Below are 21823 nucleotides of genomic sequence, written 5' to 3' on the forward strand. Positions count from 1 at the left end.
TCCAGGGCTGGAATATTCCAGTCCTGTGGCTTTAAGATCTCTCTATAAGTTTTCTAAACTTAAACTTCAGCCTGATGCTTCAGACTCTCAAGATTCTATCCTTGCATGTTCAGATGTCTATTTGTCATGTCCTGGGATGTCTGGTTAACATCTCACATTTATCTAGAACAACCCTTGATTCCTTGGTTCTGGCATGTTGTCCATCTCAGAAAATACCACTACCATTTGCCAGCTGGAGTCACCCTCACTTCTAGTCTCCTGCTTTGATCAGCAAATCTCAACTTAAAATAAGTTCTAAAGTCAACTGCATTTAGTCACTCCCATTGTTACCAGCCTTCTCTAAGCACCATTGTCTCTCCCTGGAATATATCACCAACCCCCTAAGTATCCTCTGCTTCTTTTCTTGACCCTTTTTAATATAGTATCCATACAGCAAATGAAGGATCATTTAAAAACATAAGTCACTTCATGTCACCCCTATGCTCAATAATTGCCAACTACTTAGAATAAAACCATACTTAAAATATCTGATGACCTTCCTGTGACCTACTGGGTTCTACCTGCTTTGGCCCCCAGGCTACCTTTTCAGTTTCATCTGCAACCATACTTCCTGTTTGTAACCTCACTCTAGGCACATAGGCTTTCATGCTGCTCCCCTACTGCACCCTGCTTACTCCATAGCCTTATACATTTGCTGCTCTTCTGAAGGCTCTCCTCACGTATTGGCATGTGCACACCTTCACTTCTTTTGACCTTTGCTCAATGCCACTGCCTCAGAAATGTCTTTGCTGACAGTGCCTCCATGTAGCTATCTCCCTGCCTTACTTTATTTTCTCATAGCACCTATCACCATTCAATACTATCATACATGTATTATATATTAATGTATTTATATATACATTAAGAATATATATTCAGGTGCTTAGACTGGACAAATATTGAAAACTCACTGCTCATTGTTCCATTTGAGTTAATAAACTCCTTGTTGAAGATACAAAGTTCTTCCTGGCTGGTGAACTCACCAAAATGCCCACTGCATTACTTGGACCAAAACTGAGTTGAGACTTATTTCCATGAGAGTTTAGGAGCTTATAAGAAGAGGCAAAAGGCTACTTCTTAGAAGCATTGTTTGGGGCTGAATATGAAGTCATGCAAGATGGGGACTACTGGAAGGCTGAAAATGGAAGAAAGAGAAAAAAAAATAGAAGCAGCTGGAGAAGAGCTCCACCATGCTATTTGGATGACAGTGGGCCTGTCCGTGAGCTTCACCTTTGAGCTGCTTTTGTCAAAGGATGCTATTCCTGCATCCAACTGTCCAACTTTGATTGGAGGCTGCAGACAAGCCTACCCTTGTTTGGGGATATCTTCTCTATAGTCTGGGCAAATCTCTTGAGGCCAGTCTTTTCAGAGTAGACATTGTCATTATTATGTTAGCTTAATGAGCTGCACAAGGATGAATAAACATGTGGGGTAAAACTATACACAAATTGTATATATTTAGAATTTCTATTTATTTAGAATTCCAAACTACTTAAAAGTTTAAAAAGTATGCTTTTTTCCCTGTATTTGTCTCTTATGAGAAAAAAAATCACAAGTAAACAAGGCAATGAGAGAAATTTACTTCCCTTCCAGTGTATAAGAGAGATTCAACAGAGAATCTGCCTAATTTTTGTTATCTGTGTATCAAAAAACAGGAGCTTATATTTTTAATCAAAGCCCCGAGGCATTGGAAAATAACACAGTACCTTCTAAAGCATTTAATATAGATGAAATTTGGTAGTGTTTTAGCATTAAACATATTTTTCAACATCTTAGTTCAAAGAGATAAGCCATCTGTAAATTATAGTACTTACTCAAATCACCCATTTCTCCAAAAATTATCAGTAAAGTTGTGGTAGAGTTATATGATGGGGCTCATATGGCAAGTATTTTAAAGGAGAAGAAGGAAAAGTAATAAGGTTGAAAGTGGAGAAAATATAAAAAGATAAAAGTAGAAACAGGATTCTTTGATAAGTAATCTGAAAGTTTTGGTTTAGAAACCTACTCTCAAAAAGAAAACCAAATGTTACTTGTAGTTTAAAATCAAAGGATGAATTCAGTTAAATTGCTGAAACTACCCATGTTGAGAATATTACTTTTGCCCTTCAGTATCCACTGCCCCTCCAGTATAGCAGCCTAGCAGCCAATTGGGAAATGAGGTTCCCATGTGTGTAGCATTCATGGGGTGGGGTGAGGAATATTTCAAGTGCATCCTACCTACTATGGAAGCCACTAAGACTATGTTTTTTTTTCCTATCCTAACCCCATTTTTTAACATAATCTCAACAAATTGGGTATCCTCTCTAAGAACTTCCCACCTTGAACAATTGATGAATATAGGTCATTATGACCATGTTGGGGGAGGGGGGAGGATGGTCATGTAAACAGCATCCTGACCCAGCCCTCAAGATTGCTGTATTTTCTGTTTCTTATTTCATGAATCTCCTGTGGACCTTGGGTTTGAAACCTCTCCAAGACTCATTCTCCAACCTCCAGTAATTTCTTTGAGTAATTAATAAGTTACTTTGAGTTCCTAGTAAATTTTTTTAGTTTCCTCCCACTCTCATTCCTCAATATCATTTGAATAAATTCTTTGCTTAAGAAAGCCTCGGTGGGTTTTTTAAATTGCAGCCAAAACCCTTAACAAATATACCTCACAACCAAAATAGTTGTCTGATTTGAGTTGGGGGGGGTGTCTAAGCCGTTCAGTCTGTTACTGTTTTCTGTTCCCTTCTATGTTCTTCATGTATGTGTAGTTTTAGGTGCTTTGTTTTTCCTTTTTAAAATTTACTAGACTAGCTGCAACAGCCCTGTGTCCTGAAAGCAGAATAATCATTTTGAAAAGCATGTGGAGACTGTCTCCCTGGGTAAATGATGATAACACCGTCACATTATTTGAACATTTAACTGCCTCTATTGAGTAGTTTTCCTCATAGTTTTGATTCATTTGGAATCTAACTGACAGAGATCCCATTACTGGGTGTTCTTTCCATAATTTGTCAAAAAATATATAGCAGAGATGAGGCAGAATGAAGCTAATTTGTAATCTGGAAGACTTAACCTGGTTATGCTGACGAACTAACTGAATCGGTCAAAAGTTTGAGAGCTTAAAGATTGAAAACCACCATTCCCTAGTTAAACTCTAATTCATTATGTAAACAACATGATTTATAAGTGCAGTCATGTGGAAGGTCTATTTGTTTTTCTCACCAAAAGATGCTTTCAAGGAAAAATTGCTGAAAATGGATTTTCTCCAACCAATGTGTTGCCTGCCACCCCAGGTATAAGTGCTGAAGCAGTAGAAGGAAGACATAATGATCACACCAGCCAAGGCCATAGGCATTTGTGGAGCATTCCAAAAATATTGGCATCCCTTAGCAAGAGGTGTTTCCTAAATACAAAAAGTTGTTAAGAGAGGAAGAAAGGATTGCTAGTGAGCCCACAGATGGGAATGTAGGTAGGGAGTCGGGACCTCGGGGTTCTGTACTGTACCCTTTTTGGGAATACCATAAAGAAGGGGAAAACAGAAAGAAGCCTTAATGTTATGCCAGGACAACAGGCATGGAAGTTTAGGGGACAAAGCTAGTTCATTAATGTTTATCGAGAAAACAGAATACTCTCTCTCTCTCTCCCTTCCCCTTTCCTTTCACCATTTTAAGATGTGGTTCAAACACCTTCCTGTAATTCAATGGTCCTCCTTGGTGTATCAAACTCTGGACTGTATCAAATTTACAGAGGGATGGAGAGCCTACAACAGCCCTTAAATTTGGCATTGACATTTTAGCTAAATCTCTATGATTTATTTTCTTTAGGTAACACTTTTTACTTTGCAATGTCATTTTATGTGTATCATCATCTCCTCTAAGTTATATGATCTATCATTTCATGTTGAAGGCTAATGTTGCAGTCAAGATTCTTTTTACTCCAATTGGTAGAAACTTGTCCAAACTACAAAAGTAAGAATGGAATTTATTGAACTACTTAATTGAAAAGTCCAAGGGATAGCTTCAGGCATGATTGGATCTAGGAGCGCAAATGCTATCAAATCTTTACTTTCTCCCTTATTCAGCTTCTTTCCACTCTGTTGGCTTAATTCTCTAGTATGTCTTCCCAGAAGGTGGCAACACAACTTCTGGAAGCTCAGACTCATGTCCCAGTAGTTTATCAACTCCTGTAGAAATAAGGCTTCTTTCTCCCAGTAGCAATAGAAAAAGCCTTAGGATTTGCTCCACCAGATCCATTTGGGCCATGTGTTCATGTCTGAAACAATTGCTATGGTCAGGGAGATGAAATGCATGTTCATCCCTGGAGCTAGAGGTGGTGGAGTCAGTACCACTTAAGCCAAATGGTAACTAATATGAGAAAGGGATCATACCCAAAGGAAAACCAGAGTGATCTTACCAGAGAATAAGAGAATAGTTCCAGCACCTATAAAACCAATAGACATCCACGATACTGTTCCTAACCAGTGCCATCTGTAAGAGTGGATCTCATTGATCTATTTAGCCGAGACTGACCCTTTGTATTGTGAGTGTAAGCCCTCTCCTGAAACCTTCTGGCCAATGCTATGTTCATGTTCTAGTTAAGTTTATTTGGTTTCAGTAAGCAGAAGTTTACTCAAAAGTATTCAAATAAAATGGGAGTTATTGTCAAAACCAAGGTTATGTCATGGCACCCCATGGAAAGGATATATGATCTCTGGAGTTAGGCAACAGAAAGTGAGAAGCTAAGGTGTGTCTGCTTCATTTGCCTCTCTCTGCGAATTAGTTCCTGGACCCACTAACCCATTGCACATGTCCATCTCCCCAAATAGCTGCCCCTGGCACCCCGTGTCTAAATCTAGGCAGTCTTACTATTCAAATCCCTGGAACTCTCTACCTCAGTCTGTAGTATTCCACTTCTAATTCCACTCCTTCTTTTGAAGGAGAATCTCACTGGCATGGCTTGGGTTCTATGACAACCTTTCATTTAAGCAGCTTTACCATGGATGCTAAGTTCTTCTATTCCAAAGACATATCTTCTTGGATGAGTATAGCCAGTTGAAAGAGAGGCTAGAGTTAAGAAGACAATTTTTGGCTTTTCTGGTAACTAGTAAAAGCAAACATCTCCCTTCTGTCTAATTCAGTTCATCATATCTAGGCTCTTTTCTCACCAGGACACTATCAGCAATCAGGAGGGACAGTTTTTCAGTCAGGGGTTGCCTGCACTTGCTGGGACCACCCAGCAAGTGGCGGTGATGCACCTCCCCCACCTCCCACTTTCGAACAATCCAAAGTAGCCAGTAGCGCACCTCATCCCCTCCAGCACACCATGGCAATCAAAAACACCCTGGAGTTGAAATTTTCTCTTATCCACCCTAGCTCAAAATCCTTCCCAGGTCCCATCTTCCCTAATAATTAATGAATTGCCAACACTACGCTGACAGCAGAAGTCCATTTGTTGTTTTCACTTCCTCGCCTTCTCTTCAAACCTTGTCTGCAACCATCTGCTTTTCAACTCCCTTCTTCTACTAAAGCCATTTCTCTCATGGTCACCAGTAGCCTCTGAGTTACCAAAATCCAATGAGAACTTTTCACTTTTGTCTCCCGTCATTATTCTTCTGCATCTGAAATGCTTATCCCAACTCCTGAATACCAGTCTCTCTATTCTTCTCCAAACCCTCGGGGTTCTGCAGGTCAGTCTCCTTTAATCAAGCAAGAAACTTGGAAATCCTCTCTCTCTCTCTGGTGAGATGGCTCACCTTCTGCATCCAGTTAACAAATCCTACAAAAATCACCCCTTGGCTTCATTTTCTTCGGTCAGTTCTTACCTTTCGTCTTTCCTTAGAGCCTGATGTGTTGTTACTATGGACATAAGACACAATATTTGGGGGCCTCTGTTTCCTCTCCCATAAAATAAGGTTAATAGTATCTACCACCAAAGGGTTGACGACTAGTGTAAAGATTTAATAAGGTTAGAATATATAAAGTGCTTTGAACCATGCCTGGCTTAGTGTAAGTGTTCGACAAAGCCTCACTGTTATTACTACATACCCTTGCAATAGCACCAATCACATGATATTGAAAATGTTTGTGAGCACTGTCCACCACCACCACCCCAGACTGTAGGAGATTGTGCTTCAGGCATCACTGCACAGTGATGGAGCTGGAGCACAGTGCCCGGCCTATAGTGGGCATGTGATAAACAGTCACCAAGTGGATGAATCAGATTTTGTATTCTTCACAATATCCAGCAAATGACAGGTGCTCATGAAATAGTCGCTGATTTGAATTTGATAGAATGGAATTGATCTGGAGAGAATACAGAGTAAACAGTGCCATAACATTAGGTAAAGTATAATGAGTTAATTTAAGGGGAGGGGCGTCTGGGTGGCTCAGTCGGTTAAGCATTAGACTTTGGATCAGGTCATGATCTCACGGTCTGTGAGTTCGAGCCCCGCATCGGGCTCTGTGCTGACAGCTGGGAGCCTGGAGCCTGCTTCAGATTCTGTGGGTCTGTCTCTCTGCCCTTCCCCTGCGCTCCTCTCTCTCAAAAATAAAAAAACCTTTTTTTTAAAAAATTAAGGTGAGAGAAATGAGAAATTTCCTTTGAGACTCCTCCTTAAGGTGCAATCTAAACTGATGCATAATTCCACATTCCTAACAAATTCAGAATTTTTCCCCTATTTATTTGCTCCTCCATTTCAATTTCCATGTCCTGTCAATTCTCTTTGCTTTCATTCTCATAGCATAGCTTAAGTTACCAACAACCTGGACTCCTGGTATCATCTTTATCAGTAAGCTATTGCTGCATAACAAAGAAACACAAAATCTCAGTGACAAACAACCAGAAGCATTTATTTTTGATATGTCTGTGGGTCAAGTAGCCTGGGGCAAACTTGACTGGACAGCTCTACCCTAAGCTGCAGGTCTGACTAGACTTATCTCCCAACTGAGCATTGGCCACAGATCTGTGCCTTATGTATTAATTCTGGAGGCCAGACTGAAAGGGCAACAGCTACCCAGGGAAGCTTTTGTCTTGGCAATAGCAGAAAAACAGGCAGGTGAGTAGAAATGTGTAATGCCTCTTAAGGCCTCCATCTGGAACTGACACACAGTCATTTTTACTCACCCTGCATTGTCCAAAGCAAGTCTATAGCCAAGCCCAACATCAGTGAAACGGCACAAGTCAGTATTCTCCACTCTAGTGAGTTTTACCACACAGTCACATGGCAAAAGAGGTGAACGTATAAATCTAATTCAGAGAAGAGAAGAATTGTGAACAATGATTAAATTCACCACACTTCTATCCTCATTCTGGTCTTCATAACACCTTCCTAGGCAATCACATTAGCCTCTTAGCTGATCTCCTTGTGTTCAGTCTTCTTCACAACAAGTGCCTCCATTTGGTCATGAATGTTTTGGCTGTAGGAGATAGAATCCCCAGTTTAAAATGACTTATATTACATCACATAATAAGAAGTCTAGAAAAAATGTTCCAGGTTTAGAACATCAACAATGTCATTGAAGTCTCAGGTTTTTTGTAACCTTTTTAAAAATCCTGTTAACCTTTGTCTACAGCTTGTTGCCTCGTGGTGATAAGATTGCTTCAGTGCCTCCAAGCATCACATGATTGCACAGTGATGTTCAAAGCAGGAAGGAAAAAGAAAAAGTGCCTTAATACACCCCTCTCCTTTTATCTGACAAAAAAAAAAAATCTCTTGTAGTTTCCCAAGTCATTTCCCCTTACATTTTGCTGATCAGAACTCTCTAACCACCAAGAGTTGCAAGGAAGGCAGAAGCCAATAGGGAACATTTTCAGGCTCTGTCTTATGAATGGATCTAAAAACAAGAAAGAAGTTGGTGAAAGAATAGTGTATGTATAAGAAATCATTGGTATCTGCACAAGTCAAATAATTTAACCTACCTGACTTAATATTTAAGACTTCATAACACCATATTCATCTTCTTTTAAAGCTTAATACATCAAAATTTCTCTAAGAAAGAGTGAATATTTCCCTCAGCACATCTCATTCTTCCTGTCATTGTTCCCATCACTGATGTGTTTGTATACCTTTCTTCCATCTTCCCTCAATGGCCTTTTATCCCCACTCTTACCTCTTCAAGTAAGTCTTCCTTTTACTTAAGGATTAAGTTCTTCTCTGGTAAGTCTTTCATGGGCACTGAGGTTGCCCTGATGTCCCGCCACATGCTCAATAAATATTTGTGAAATAGATTTGAATCATAATTTCCATTAGAGGGTTTTGGATTTTGTAGCAATTCTTCTTGACTATAATCTCTAGCCAACTTAAATTATTCCATTGGAAGTTTTGGGTTATTTTTCTTAAATAGTATTTTATGTCATTTTGTCTTATGGTAGTAGCTTACTGTTTTTGAACAAACCTTTGTTATTGACCGAGTATTCAAAGCAAATACCCATGATTATTTCCAACTTGTCTACACTATGTTGATATTTTTGGGTGTATCATGTTTCTGTCTCTTGGGTGAAAATTGTGCATTTTCATATTGAAATATATTATATTGTCACTTTAGATGTAGTTACTTCCCTCCTTGCTGGGTTGTTCTTAATTTAAGCCATCACCTTTTCTAAGTAATGGGTGAAAATCATGCCTTCCATGAAGTCTCACCACATTTCATTTTGACTACCCCTTTGTAATATTTCACTTACCATTCTGTTATGCTGTGTTTTATTTTCCTCCCCACTTCTACTACAAAGATTTTTTTGAAATGTATCAACGACCTCCACTGCTGATTAAGACAATGTCTTGCAGTCCATCATTTAATAAATGTTTGTTGAACTTCTAGTATATGCCAAACGTTGTCTAGTCACTAGAGACCCAGTAAGAAAGGAAATAGATGTAATCTAGGCATGTCTGGGTGTCTCAGTTGGTAAAATGTCCAACTCTTGATTTCATGATTTCACAGTTGTGAGATAGAGCCCTCTTGGGGCTCCATGCTGGGTGAGATTCTCTCTCTCCCTATCCCTTTGCCCCTCCCCCACTTATGCATGTGCCAAGAAAGAAAGAAAGAAAGAAAGAAAGAAAGAAAGAAAGAAAGAAAGAAAAGAAAAGAAAAGAAATAAATAAATAGGTATAGTCTTTACTTTTCTGGGTTTTGCATTCTAAGTAGGAGAAACAACTAACCCATAAACACATCAATCTAATATGCCAGGTGGAGGTAAGTGCTCTAAGGAAAGTAAAACAGGGAAGTATCATGGCAAGATCCTATTGCAGTGAGGCAGTGAAAAAAAAAGTGGGTAGGAAAGGCTACAAAAAACCCCTAATGCAATGGAGTTTCATGCAGGGGTCATAATAAGTACAAAGTCCCTGAGGCAGAACTTTGCTTGGCATGGACAAACATCAGCAATGTGGACAGAGTGGCTGCAAGCAAGTGATGAGGGAGAGAGAGGAGAAAGGACACAAATGAAATCAATTAATGGGTGGGAGGGCAGGTCACGTATTGGCTTGGAAGCTGCAGTAGGGAATTGGAGTTCATTTTGAGCAAGGTAGGAAGCCCTTGAACCTACTAAATATTTGTTTCGTTATGAGTAATAATCATCTATACTGTTTAAAAAAAAACCTGGAAATGGATGGTGGTGATGATTACACAAGAATGTACGTGTGCTTAATGCCACTGAACTGTACATGTAAAAATGGTTACGGGGGGAATTTTACATTATGTATATTTTACTACAATGAAAAATATCTATGAGCGAATTCTGTGGCCAGAATCTGAGCTGAGCACTGGTGACTATATGAACTCATAGGTGATGTAAACACTCAGAATCTGCTTTGAGAAAATACATTCCGTATATTATAAATGTAAATACACGATGCAAGGTAGCATAAATCATGCTCCAAATGAGAAGACTAGGCTAGGGTTTCAGAGTGTGTTCTCAGAAGCATCAGTCTGGAGAGATGCCCTTTGAAACAAAAGGAGCTTACTCAAATAAGTTGGGGAAATAGCGCATCCTCCAGCCCCCTGTGGAGATTCCCAGGGCACGTTGGCATATCACAGGCTACAAATACACATGAAAGAAACTTGTTTAACTTTGTTTAATCCAACATTGCTAAACCATTTTGATCACAGGCTTCTCCCCCCTCCCACCCCTAAATTGCCTATTAACATCCGGAAGAAATGGTATTCCAAAGAACCTATGTCAAAGGAAACACAAAGCTGAGATAGGAAGAAAAGAATTTGTGGAGAAAGTGTGGTCGGAGTTGAGCTAGAAAGGAAAGGGGATACTTAGATTAGAGAAGAGGAAGGGCATTCAAGGCAGGAGAGATGTTAAGAAATTCGCTTCAAAGTAAATCTCCTGGAACTTGCGTCTTCAAATATCATTGACCTACAGAACGAATCTTTCAAAATACTGATAAAATTATAATTTTGGTGATCATTGATAAATTTCTTCTAAAACAGTCAAGACACCAAATCATTAAGATTAATTATTTTGTAGAAGTTTTCTTAATTCCTTGTCATTATTTTATAAACAACAAAGTTATGCCCAGAGAGACTATAACTTACTCTGTCATCCCTGCCTAATCGATGGCAGAGTGTTAGTTTTCTTTCTCTGGGGCCAGTCTTGTTCCATGAAGGAGGGAGTTATGGTCTTTGTATCTCTGCAATAGACCCTTTGGAATTAAAGCAAAAAATCGATTCCTATGCAAGACACAGATTTCAGCATGCAGTGGGTATGGAAACAGAATCAAATTAAAGAACAACGCAATCTTGGATTTTAATGAAGCTCATCTTTGTTTCTTTTGCAGATCAAATTTTTGGCTCTCATCTGCACACAGTGTGTGAACGTGAAAATTCCACAGTTCCACGGTTTGTAAAGCAATGCATTGAAGCTGTCGAAAAAAGAGGTGGGTAACTGAATATGTAGTAATTTCCCCCATTAGCGTACCCTCTAAACAACCAATGCTCAAGTTAACAGCGCCACTTGATTTGTCTGGGAAGCCATGCAATTAAAACTTGACTTTTGTTAATCGGTTAAGAGGATCAAGTTTCTTATTAACTTCAGTTTGTTTTTACAATAGGGACATCAGTAATTCCCACTAATGTTCTCTTTTTTTAATATTTTGTCTGTCTGACATGTTGTTGATTCAATTGCTAACTTCTTGTTTTCCAGCCAGTGATAAAACATTCATAAAATATCAGCACTCACAGTGTTAGAACCCTCCTAACATTCATGCTGGTAGATGTTGTGCCAGAACAATTTTTGGTAAGCCCCCAACATTACCCAAGTGAAGCAAATAGCATTCCTACTTGCAAACAGTGATATCCCATCTTCTGTGTGTTTCTGTTCAATATAGAATATGGCTAACTGGTTTTCCTGGAACAATTAACAGATGCACCTCCAGTGTTAAGATGACCTTTGGTTCCTATATTTCAACATTCTGTTTTTCATCTGAAATTATTTCATCTTACCAAAGGGAACAAAACAAAACCCAATTGACTCATCATTTCTATGCTGGTCTATCTGTGGGGTGTTTTTCCTTCAGACTATGACTTCATTCATTCAAGGTCATTTTCCCTGGAAGATACATACAGTAGATGCAGAATCTCAAAAAAATATATTGTATAAAAATGTGAAGCTTCATCACCATCTGTTACAAGTTTACAACATATTCCCAGGATCTAGGGGGATATATATCATGTAAAAGATAGAGGTGTTTTCAGAAAAAGAAATGGTGAACCTATTCCCATTTTCAGCTCCCAGTCTCTTAAAACAATAGAACCAAGGGGAAAAAATCTTTACCAAGTTATCTACTAGGAAAAAGCCATTTTAATTCTCTCAGTGTTACCTGGCTTTATTATAGAGGCATAATAAAAATGGTCTGCAATTTCCAACTCCTGGAAATTCATACTTTAATTATACTGTAAGGACAGCCTTGGGATCCTATTATTCCCATATCAGTAGGGAATGAGAGAATAACAAGAAGGGGACGAGTGGGTAGGGAAGGTAGATAAAGAGAGTGGCTTTGGGGGAAAGCGTATCAACACATCAGAGAGAAGAGCTGAGAGCTCACAGAGAGTAGAAAACAGTAAAAGCAGAATGAACACAAGGAGAGGTATCTGTGAGGAATGGAGTCAATTGGAGTTTAGAGAGAAATGTGTTTTTATTGCATGTTGCAATCTCATTTAATTTTATAAGTTCATAATTTAGGAATAAATATTATTTAATAAGTACTTAAAGCCAAAATGGATCACTGAGAATGTTATAATGTTATTATTGCCAATAGCTAAATTATCATTATTTTCAGGAGATCTTCATCCACTTATAAATACTCAAGCCTGACGGTGTGAGCACTATTATATTAGAGCAAATATCCAAATAGGACTTTGGGGGGAGCTATACTTAAAAAGACATGTGCACATATAAAAAAAGGGGGGCTCTGTACCTCTTTGTGTATGTACATACCCTAGGCAAAATGAAAACTCTGCTAGATGTAGTCCTGTGGTATGCAGATACCATAATATTGTAGTGTTGAAAATATCTATAAATAGAAACTGTATCTTCTGTTCATAGCATTTGTTGGTGATTTTTAATAAAATAAGAATGTTTTTGCTGACAGCAGCAATCATATCTAGCATTATATTTCATTGTCCCAATGTTTACTCTTAAAATGAATTTGTCGATCCAGCACTAAACAGGCACTAATCACACATATGATTATTAAAATAAATCCTAAGCATTTTAATGAAACTCAACGACTTTACAATTCCACAAAGCAACTGATAATTCAAAGCACTTTGGCAGCATCAGCTTAAAGGAACTCTATGGAAATGTTCAATAAAAACTCAGAGGCACAAGATAAACCTCTCACATCATTGCAAGATTTACAAATGTGTACTTTTGATTATATTTTTCTATGATCATTTTGTTGGATTAATATTCTTACATTTATACGCCAATTCTATTTACTCAAAGTGTTGTTTTTACTAAATTCTGGCAGAGAGCACCTTAGGACAGAAATAATTTATGTGAATCTAAGTCCAATGTTTATGCAGGCTTCTGATGACATTTTATGCTGGGGTTGGTATTAGGAAGTAGCATATAAAGGTGCCAAGTCTCTCGGCACGGCTGGGACTCAGCATATCTAGAGCCCTCCTTCTAATGGCCAGATCCTCTTCCAGCCAAGATACTCAACTGCAGAGTCATGGGAAATGCTCATGGACCAGTTATGGGAAAGGCACATTTAATGAGAATTGTGTGTCTACTTTCACACTCTGGGGGAAATGTCCTCAAAAAAACCCATCATAGCATACATGGGCTATAATAAAATGATGTGTTTCCTTTCTCTCTTTTTCTCTTAAGATTTTTGCCCCTGCTTTTACAAAAAAACCTCATCCTTAAATTGTAGCTATATTTTTAAATGTTTATTTATTTTGAGAGAAACAGAGAGAGAGCAAGGAGGTGCGGAGAGAGAGAGAGAGAGAGACAGAATTCCAAGCAGGCTCCATGCTCAGCACAGAGCCAGACGTGGGGCTTGATCCCGTGACCATGAGATCATGACCTGAGCTAAAACCAAGAGTTAGATGCTTAACTGACTGAGCTACCCAGGCACCTCAATAGCTCTCCTTTTCTAAATGCTCTTACATGCTTGATTTTGAATAAAACAGTATCAGGGAGGCAGATCTCACCATTGATTGACTGACTGACTGACTGACTGATTCATTCATTCATTCATTCATTCAGTTATTTGTCTCACTTGCTTGCAATTGACAGAACCGAATTGCTCATGCTCCCATTGTCTCCACAGGGAAATTCTGTGCAGTGCTTGGCACAGATGCATTCTTTAATCAACCCTGGTAAAGTGATATTAGTCACATTTTAAATTTTGCATGCCTAGAAGAAAATCTATTAGTGAGCCAAATGTAAACCAATTTAGCGAATAACTTATTTAGTGTGCTTCCTTATCTTGATTTGGTTTCCTTTATTCCCCTAAACCACCAGGCCATTCTCCCCCTCACCAACTATTATAACCAGATTAAAGTTATTTCTGTGGTTTCTGACATTGTCTGCTCAGCCTAGAGAACATGCACAAAACTTGGAGGGAACTTGTAAAGGAGCATGTTAGCCTTTAAAGCTCCTCCAAGTCGTTCATTCACACTTGTGTCGCCTTTACAGTTGTAGACCATGTACTAGGAAACCTTGGTTTGCGAGCATAATTCATTCCAGAAACAGGCTTGTAATCCAAAGCACTCGTATATCAAAGCAAATTTCAAGAACCATTGGCTCAGTTGTGATCATGTGACATTCGGAGTCACATACTACTTGTGTTGCAAGACATCGCTCATTTATCCAGTGAAAATGTATTAGAAATGTTTGCTCGTCTTGCGGAACACTCGCAGAATAAGTTACTCACAATCCAAGGTTTTACTGTATATGAGTATCATAAGTATCCAAAGACAAACTCAGTTTATATCTCTTCTTCCGAAGCAGTTTCTGTGAAAATATTGAATCATTGTTCAGCTAACGCTCAACACATATGATAAGGTGACCCAAAGCATGAGATCATCTGATACTTTTCTTTGAGGTCTGGGGGAACAAGCATGCAGAGGGAGGCATTGGACATACAGGTTGTATGTAGATCTAAGCAGCGAGAAGTCTATTTTTGCACTGCTTTATAGAAATTTTGTGTTGTTTAGGATGACTCCAAAATGTACAGAGATTGCTTACTTACAAGTAGGGTTATACCTGTATCTCTCGGAAGACAAGTGCTTAGGAGATGTGACTTAAACAATGTAGTCTAAACTGGTGTAATTGGTATTAAGACCATGACCTATCATTCTTTTTACGTAAAGTATGTAGCTAGCAGACTGCTAAGTGCATTACAGGGAAAGAACCCCACACAGTACCTGACACATTGTAGGCATTCAGTAAATGTTGTTTGAATGATGTAACAAATATCAAGTGTTTATTGTATTCCGGCAACAGGTAGCTATTTACTGCCTACCCCTGTGTCATCTTCCATGCTACCAGTTGAGCATATAGAGGAGATATACTTTAAGCAAAAAGACCTGAGTACCAAACTGTGGTGAGTGTTATGAAAGAATAGAACAGATACTAGAAGAGAAAAATAAGCATTACAATATTCTTTTAAGGTAAGGGGAGTTTGTCTGCTTAAAAATCACATAATAGGGAGTGGGGATAAAGGGGAGATATTGGTGAAAGGGCACAAAATTGCAGTTATCTGGGATGAATGAATCTAGATATCTAATGGACAGGCATGATGACTACAGTTAACAACGGATTAGATACTGGAAATATGCTAAGACAGAAGATTGCAGGCATTCTCATCACACACACACAAATTAGTAGATATGGGAGGAGAGGATATGTTAACTTAGTTTGACTGTAGTAATCGTGTCAAATCATCAGGTGCACCTTAAATATATCCAATGTATTAAATGTATTATTAAATACTAATTAATATTAAATATGTTTAAATGACACAATAAACCCTGAATAATAAACACATATTTGTCTGGCTTTAGCCTTCCTCTAAGAGCAGAAGTTTAATTTCACCTTATTTCCCAGGTTATTTTCTTGATGTGTCATGGCAATGCAATATAAGGAGTCACTTCATGTGACCAACCCGAAAGACATGCCTCAATGCTAAGCTGGTACTTTTTGCACCTGACAATACCAAACTTTACCAAAGACTTCTTTGTATATAATAATGGATAATGGAAAGGCGTATTTCTCTTGTAAATATATTTTTATACGTCCAACGTATTTTTGTTTGTAAGGGAATAGGACTGTTGGATTAATTATCCAAATTAATTCTGTTTGGATAGGCATTCATCCTTTGGAATATGGTTTAACAACACATTCTTCCTCCATAAGTCTCACTTCTAATCACTATGCCCTCAAACTATTTAACAGCATTGAAATGACACTTACAGTTCTGTTGCAAACAATGTGAATGCCCTTAACACAACTGAACTATACATTTAAAAATGGCTCAGATGGTAAACTTTATATTATATGTGGTATTTTAACCACTATTAAAAATAAACGATACCAGGTCTTTCAAATTGGACGATTCCAGCTATATGCTACTTTGCAGAATGTCTCAGCAGAAGCTAATCAACAAGTTTGTCCTCTTTTTGCTGGAACACAAAATACTATGACAAGAATGATACACAAAGTTACATTTTTGACTTGGTGCCTAAAAGCCACCCTGGGATCCATAACCTTGCTTTAAAGATTTAAGAAAGACCTTTAGTCTACTTCTGAGAAGGTCCTTAGCCTCAAAAACTTTATCTCTCAACTTGACTTCTTAGCAGCTGTTATATTTTTTTTGCTGTCGTTTGTTTGACAGGATCCAGTTATAGGTTCCGATGTCTGTTTAAAGAAACAAGGAGGCTGTTGGCTTTAAAATTCCCTCATTGCTTGTGTGATCAGCATTTTCCCAGGCTTTTCTACATAGTTTGCCAAGCAAAGGGACTGACCTTTTGTAGCAAACACTTTTTCATTTCAAAATGCTCACTTTGATTTTTGTCCCATTTTATGCTCATTCCAAACTGTTTACAACCCACTAAAAATGACTGTGAATTATATGTTTGTGTAATGGATTCCTTTTGTGGTCGGAGTGGAATGTTTACTTTGAACAATTAGTTATCTTTGGGTAGATTATAGCAACTTGGAAAAAGAATAGCTAAAATTATTATTATACCTTAACTATTTCTTTTTGGTAATTCCTGTGCTATTACATGAAGTTTGAGAGAAGGTCACATTAACAAGCCATTGGCATTATAAATGAAATATATTTTTCCAATGTGGGAATATTTGGACATATTTGCTAATATTATAAGAAGACATAGCTAGATACCTACTCAGGGATATCCTTTTCTGAGTCATAAAAATTCAGAACATGGAATATATATAGATACATGGATATTTACTATATATATGTTGCATTTGCATATTAGGTAAGCCATACACCTATTGTATTTATTCTACAGATAACAGACATGATTGTGGTATCACGATTATGCTAAGACATACCAAGCATTATAATTGTTACTATAGTTTTTCTGATACTCGAGTCACTGCACCAGTCTGCCTCTTGAGATCCTAGCAAGTGTTCGCTTGCAAAATAAAACTTAACATAGTCTTTTCCCAATGCCTGAGAATCCAGGCCGCTAAAGTACAGATCAAATTGCCTTCACTAGACAAGCTCTGCTCCCAGTTCTGCTAATTTTGTACTGTTCATTCTTTCCCACTTTGGGATAATCTATTATAGTTGGATCCAGGCACGCACGAAAGGCTGATACTTCCATGAGGAATGTGCAATTTGTACTGTTTAGTTTGTGACGAGATTCTTGAAAACTTTTATGATTCTATCTTGTTCCAGAGAGACTTCTGCTTGCTCGTTTTATAAGCAGTGAGTGAAAAAAAAGACTAACAAAAACAAAACAAACTGATAAAAATTACATGCTAAAAAAAAAAAATCAAGAGTTTAAGATAAGCACTTTTCTTTTTCCCCAGAGAATATTTGTGGACTGAAGAAAAATGTTTCTGAGGGCACTGACCTATGTGTTGGTCGGTTGTTGTTGTTGTTTTTTTTTTGTAAGTGCTTGCTTTTTATGCCTAAAGTTAGGCATCCACATGCAATTACAAAAGAGCTGATCCCCCAAAAAAGCTCCATGAAAGTTTGCAGCAAATTTTCCTTAGGTTTCACTTCTAAGTTGAAATTAAGTCCAGTTTCGTGTTTTTGTGTTTTGTGTTTTGCTTTGTTTTGTTTTGTTTTAGTGCAACCCAAAGACAGCCACCTTCCTGACAGCTATAGTGTTGTGCTAGGTCCAAGTTGGAATTGGCTCTTTAGGGTAGTCATGCTGGGGCCTCTGTGTCTGTAAGAAAGCCACATTCAGGGCTAGAGGGGAAGACAAAATCAAAAGAGAGTAAACAGGAAACAGGCAGCAAGAGTACAAAAGAGAAACTGGAAAAGACAACCGAAAGAAATCAGAGATGACAAGGTGGAAAGAAAAAAGCTGCATTTTGCAATTAAGAAAACAAATGTGGATAAAAGGGCAATCTTGTGAGGTCTAGTAATGAAGAGAAGACAGTTATTGAAGCAATTACCAAGTCTACCATAGTTACCTGATACCTGCTTTTTTGTTCCAGAGAAATTTATTCCCACTCAAGAAAATGCTTGTTAAGTTAAATCTTGCTGTGAATGGCAAGCTTACATGGAATGTTCACAAATTCTGTGTGTACACATGGTTAGGAATTAATTCACCGTACTGATTAGTGATATTTAGTGGAGTTTATCCACATCTAGCAATATATCTGTAGACTTGCTATAGACTTATAGCAAGACTATAGACTTATAATAAGTCTAAGCAATAGTCTTATTATCAAAAAGAGAGCCTAAACGTAACAGAAGTTAATGGAGGAACAAGTGTGCAGTTCAATACCCAGAAAGGGTATCTAATGTATCCAGCAATGTGGCTCTGGTCAAATCAGTCAGTGGATATTCCCACACTTTTGCATCCAGAATGCATGAGAATAAATAATGTCTCTTCCCAGATAAAGCCTGAGTCTAATTTCCAACCTCCACTCCCACATCCACCCCCATGCTAAAGTTTGGGTTCTTACCATACTTTTCCCTTCGAGTCAGTTGGAAGGAAATAGAGCCAAACGTAATACCCTAGGAAATTAGTCTCTTATTGTGTGAATGGAGGATTTAAATAATGCAACACCTCGTCATGTCAAGATGTAATACTCTAAAATATCCTATAATGGTGTCATTTGTAGGATGAGAGTTCTGGGTCTGGGAGTTTTTCTATTATAAGCCCCCATATTCAGAAGTTAATAGTTCAACCATAAAAATAATCTTGGCTGAAAGTTGGCAGGATGTTTTAGCCTGGAAGCAAATGTTTACAAAATTTGAAAAAAAAATCACATGCATTTGGAAAGCTTTCAGGTTTTCAATAAAAAGGCGCAAAAAAAAAAAAAATAAGGCAGACAGAGATTTTCAAATATTTGATGCCCTGGGATTCAAACATGGATTTGTAGTTTTTAAATAGAATTTTTAAAAATTCTTGTTGCATAATGTGAAACAACTGATTAAAAAAATAAATTATCAAAACTCTCACGGCGTGTGCCACTTCATTTTGTGAGACGATCTGTTGTTTATTGGTTGAACAAGAATCTATACATTCTATTTTTTACAAACATTTCCCTACAGCTTAAAAAATTATGATAATTAAGAAATCTTAAATTAATTCCGGAAGCTATGAATGAGACCAAAATGCTATATTATACTCTTTTATGGATTTCCTAATAAATAATGTTCCTTTTAAAATGTCTAGAAAAGAATTTCCTTTTCCAAGGAATTTTCACACTTTCAAATGAAGTGTGTCCAACTTAAGCATTAATCATTGATCTACATATTTAGTGAAAAAGGCATGTGGATTTCAGAAGTAGTTGCATGGGTCTATATAATTGAACTGGCATATTTTCCTCTTTGAGTATTTTGGAGTAATTTACCCATCCCCTGAAAAGATTCATGTCTTAGAGATTCTTCTAAATTCTGTGAAAAGTTATCTAAAAGTCTAATAGGCTGTGGAATTAGAAGTGTTTTTCTTGGGTTCAAGTAATCTTTGCCTTACCAGTTTTATACCTTTTTGCAGAATTTTATACTTTTCAAGTTACCTCCTACTTTCAGTTCAGAAAAAAGTTGGGGGCGGGGGACAAGACACTTTGAGAGGAAAACTGTGCAAAACCAAAATAACTCTAAAATGATACTGCTGGAAGAGTTCTTGAGCTTATAGTAGACTGTAGACAAGATGTAAAATCACAGCGTTTTTAAGGAAATAAGAATGTCCTGAGATTTAGAGTGAAAGCGTATCCTATAGAAGAAAAAAATATTTAAAATATTACCTTCAGTGCATTGTCTGCTACTTGAGATAGAGAGTGTGGATTTATTTTTAACTCTTCACAGTGCCTGACACATAATTGGTTCTCAATAAATGATGAATGAATGGATTAATTATCTTCAACATTGCTTAAATCTTTATGGAAAGTTGCCCAGCATTGCTTCACCTGCCTGTGGTTGAAACTTAGATGATCAATGAACAACAATGGTTGATTGAAGGCAGCTGTATGATTTGCATGGCTTCCAAATCTACTTCTTAAACATGTATACCATTCTGATAGTAGTATATTATGTTGTTCTAAATGATATTCTTCTCCATATGTACCCACCTATGCGAAACATTTGAAGGTATGTTTCCTTAAAGATTTTATGCTCATCAGTTTTGGGATACTCCATTTAAGTGCACCATGCAGGAGCTAATGGAATACCCATTCTCTACTCATTTTCATCAGAGGAAGTCATATACCACTAGGGATTGTTTAAACACCAATAACCTGCTATTTTTAATCAAGTACTTGAACGGCAACTATGACTTATAAGTGACATGCTTAAGTATAGTTAGGAGTAGGAGTGGGTCTCATAACCCACACAGAGAGTGGAGCATCACATCACCACGTCTTTTCCTTTATTTTGTTTTCTTTTCCTTTAATTCAGACTTTGAATAACCTGCTGGTGCTGTTCTGTGTTAGTTTACTTCCCTGTGAACATCTCGTATTCTTGATTCAGTATTTATTTTCTATGTAAATCTCAAGAAATTTTTATTCTGATGATATTTTTTTTGAGTTGAAAGAGTCTGTTAAAGAATTTGAAATAAGATATATATGGTGAACTACAAACAATTATCAATTTCAGGCTAATGAAGACAGGATACAAATACTCTAAATTCTGACATTATTTTGCTATTGGATATTGATTTTATTTTCTACAAATTTACTTCACAGCAGAAAAGTTAAACTCTGCTGACACTATTGAAAGCTCTCCAAAGACATTAAATATACCAGCGCCATTAAAATAGGACTATTATCGTTCTTGTTTTAAAAATAATGCTCTTCTTGTTATGTTTTGTATCTTTTGACCAGTTGGGCTAACTTTACTCTTTAGTCCTCCTACAGGGCAGCAGAACATCTAGCAGACAGTATTGTAATCACTGTAGTAAGGTTCCTTTCCTTTTGCCTTAAAGGTAGGCAGTTGGCATGTAGTTGAAATTACATGGCATAATTTTAGAGTCCATGTACGTAGCCTAGAGCTTGACAGTTTAAGAAATGTGCATTTTCCTCTGGGTTTAATTCTTGACTCTGTTATTTCTATATCCATTCTTTCTGTGTGATCTCAATGATACCAAAGCCTTCAATGGTTTCTTCAATGACTTCAAAATCCTTATTTGAGAATGACTTCTCAAGCTACGTTTTACTCTCAGATCTGAGGTCAAAGAGCAACCCTTCTTGAATTTTCCTCTGGTATCGCAAATTCAACTTTTCCAAACAGCATTTATCACTTTACCTAACAAGCCTATTCTTCCCTTATTCCTTAAGTCAGTCAATAACATCATGGCCTATTTCCCTAAAAAGAAACATGTTGGACATTTTAGATCATTCTCTCTACTTTCATAGAGCATCATTCACCAAGTCTAATAGTCCCTCATTTCTTACTATCTCTTGAATCTGATTCTTCCTTTTACCTGTCATGGCCTTGATTAGAACTCATAATTTCCTTTGAAATATCCTAATTAATATCACTGCCTTTGTTCTATTTTCTTCCCAGGCCACCCTTCTCAATGATGACAACATTATTCCTCTTAAACACAAACAGAATTGTATTATGCCTTCTTAGGACATCCCTTTAATGGTTTCTTTGCCTCATCTGGATAAACAAAATTTCATACTAATTATT

General features: G+C 37.4%; 1 protein-coding gene across 2 annotated transcripts in view; it reads left to right on the plus strand.

Moving 5' to 3' along the window:
- Positions 1 to 21823, plus strand: part of ARHGAP15 (Rho GTPase activating protein 15) — a 611397-nt gene that overhangs the window by 372025 nt on the left and 217549 nt on the right. For both annotated transcript variants that reach the window (XM_042994393.1, XM_007086400.3), the window contains one exon: positions 10805 to 10903. In XM_042994393.1, coding sequence (XP_042850327.1) covers positions 10805 to 10903 — 99 coding nt within the window. The remainder of the gene's footprint in view (positions 1 to 10804; positions 10904 to 21823) is intronic.

Source organism: Panthera tigris, chromosome C1 (assembly GCF_018350195.1).
Source record: "Panthera tigris isolate Pti1 chromosome C1, P.tigris_Pti1_mat1.1, whole genome shotgun sequence".
NCBI classification, from domain to species: domain Eukaryota; kingdom Metazoa; phylum Chordata; class Mammalia; order Carnivora; family Felidae; genus Panthera; species Panthera tigris.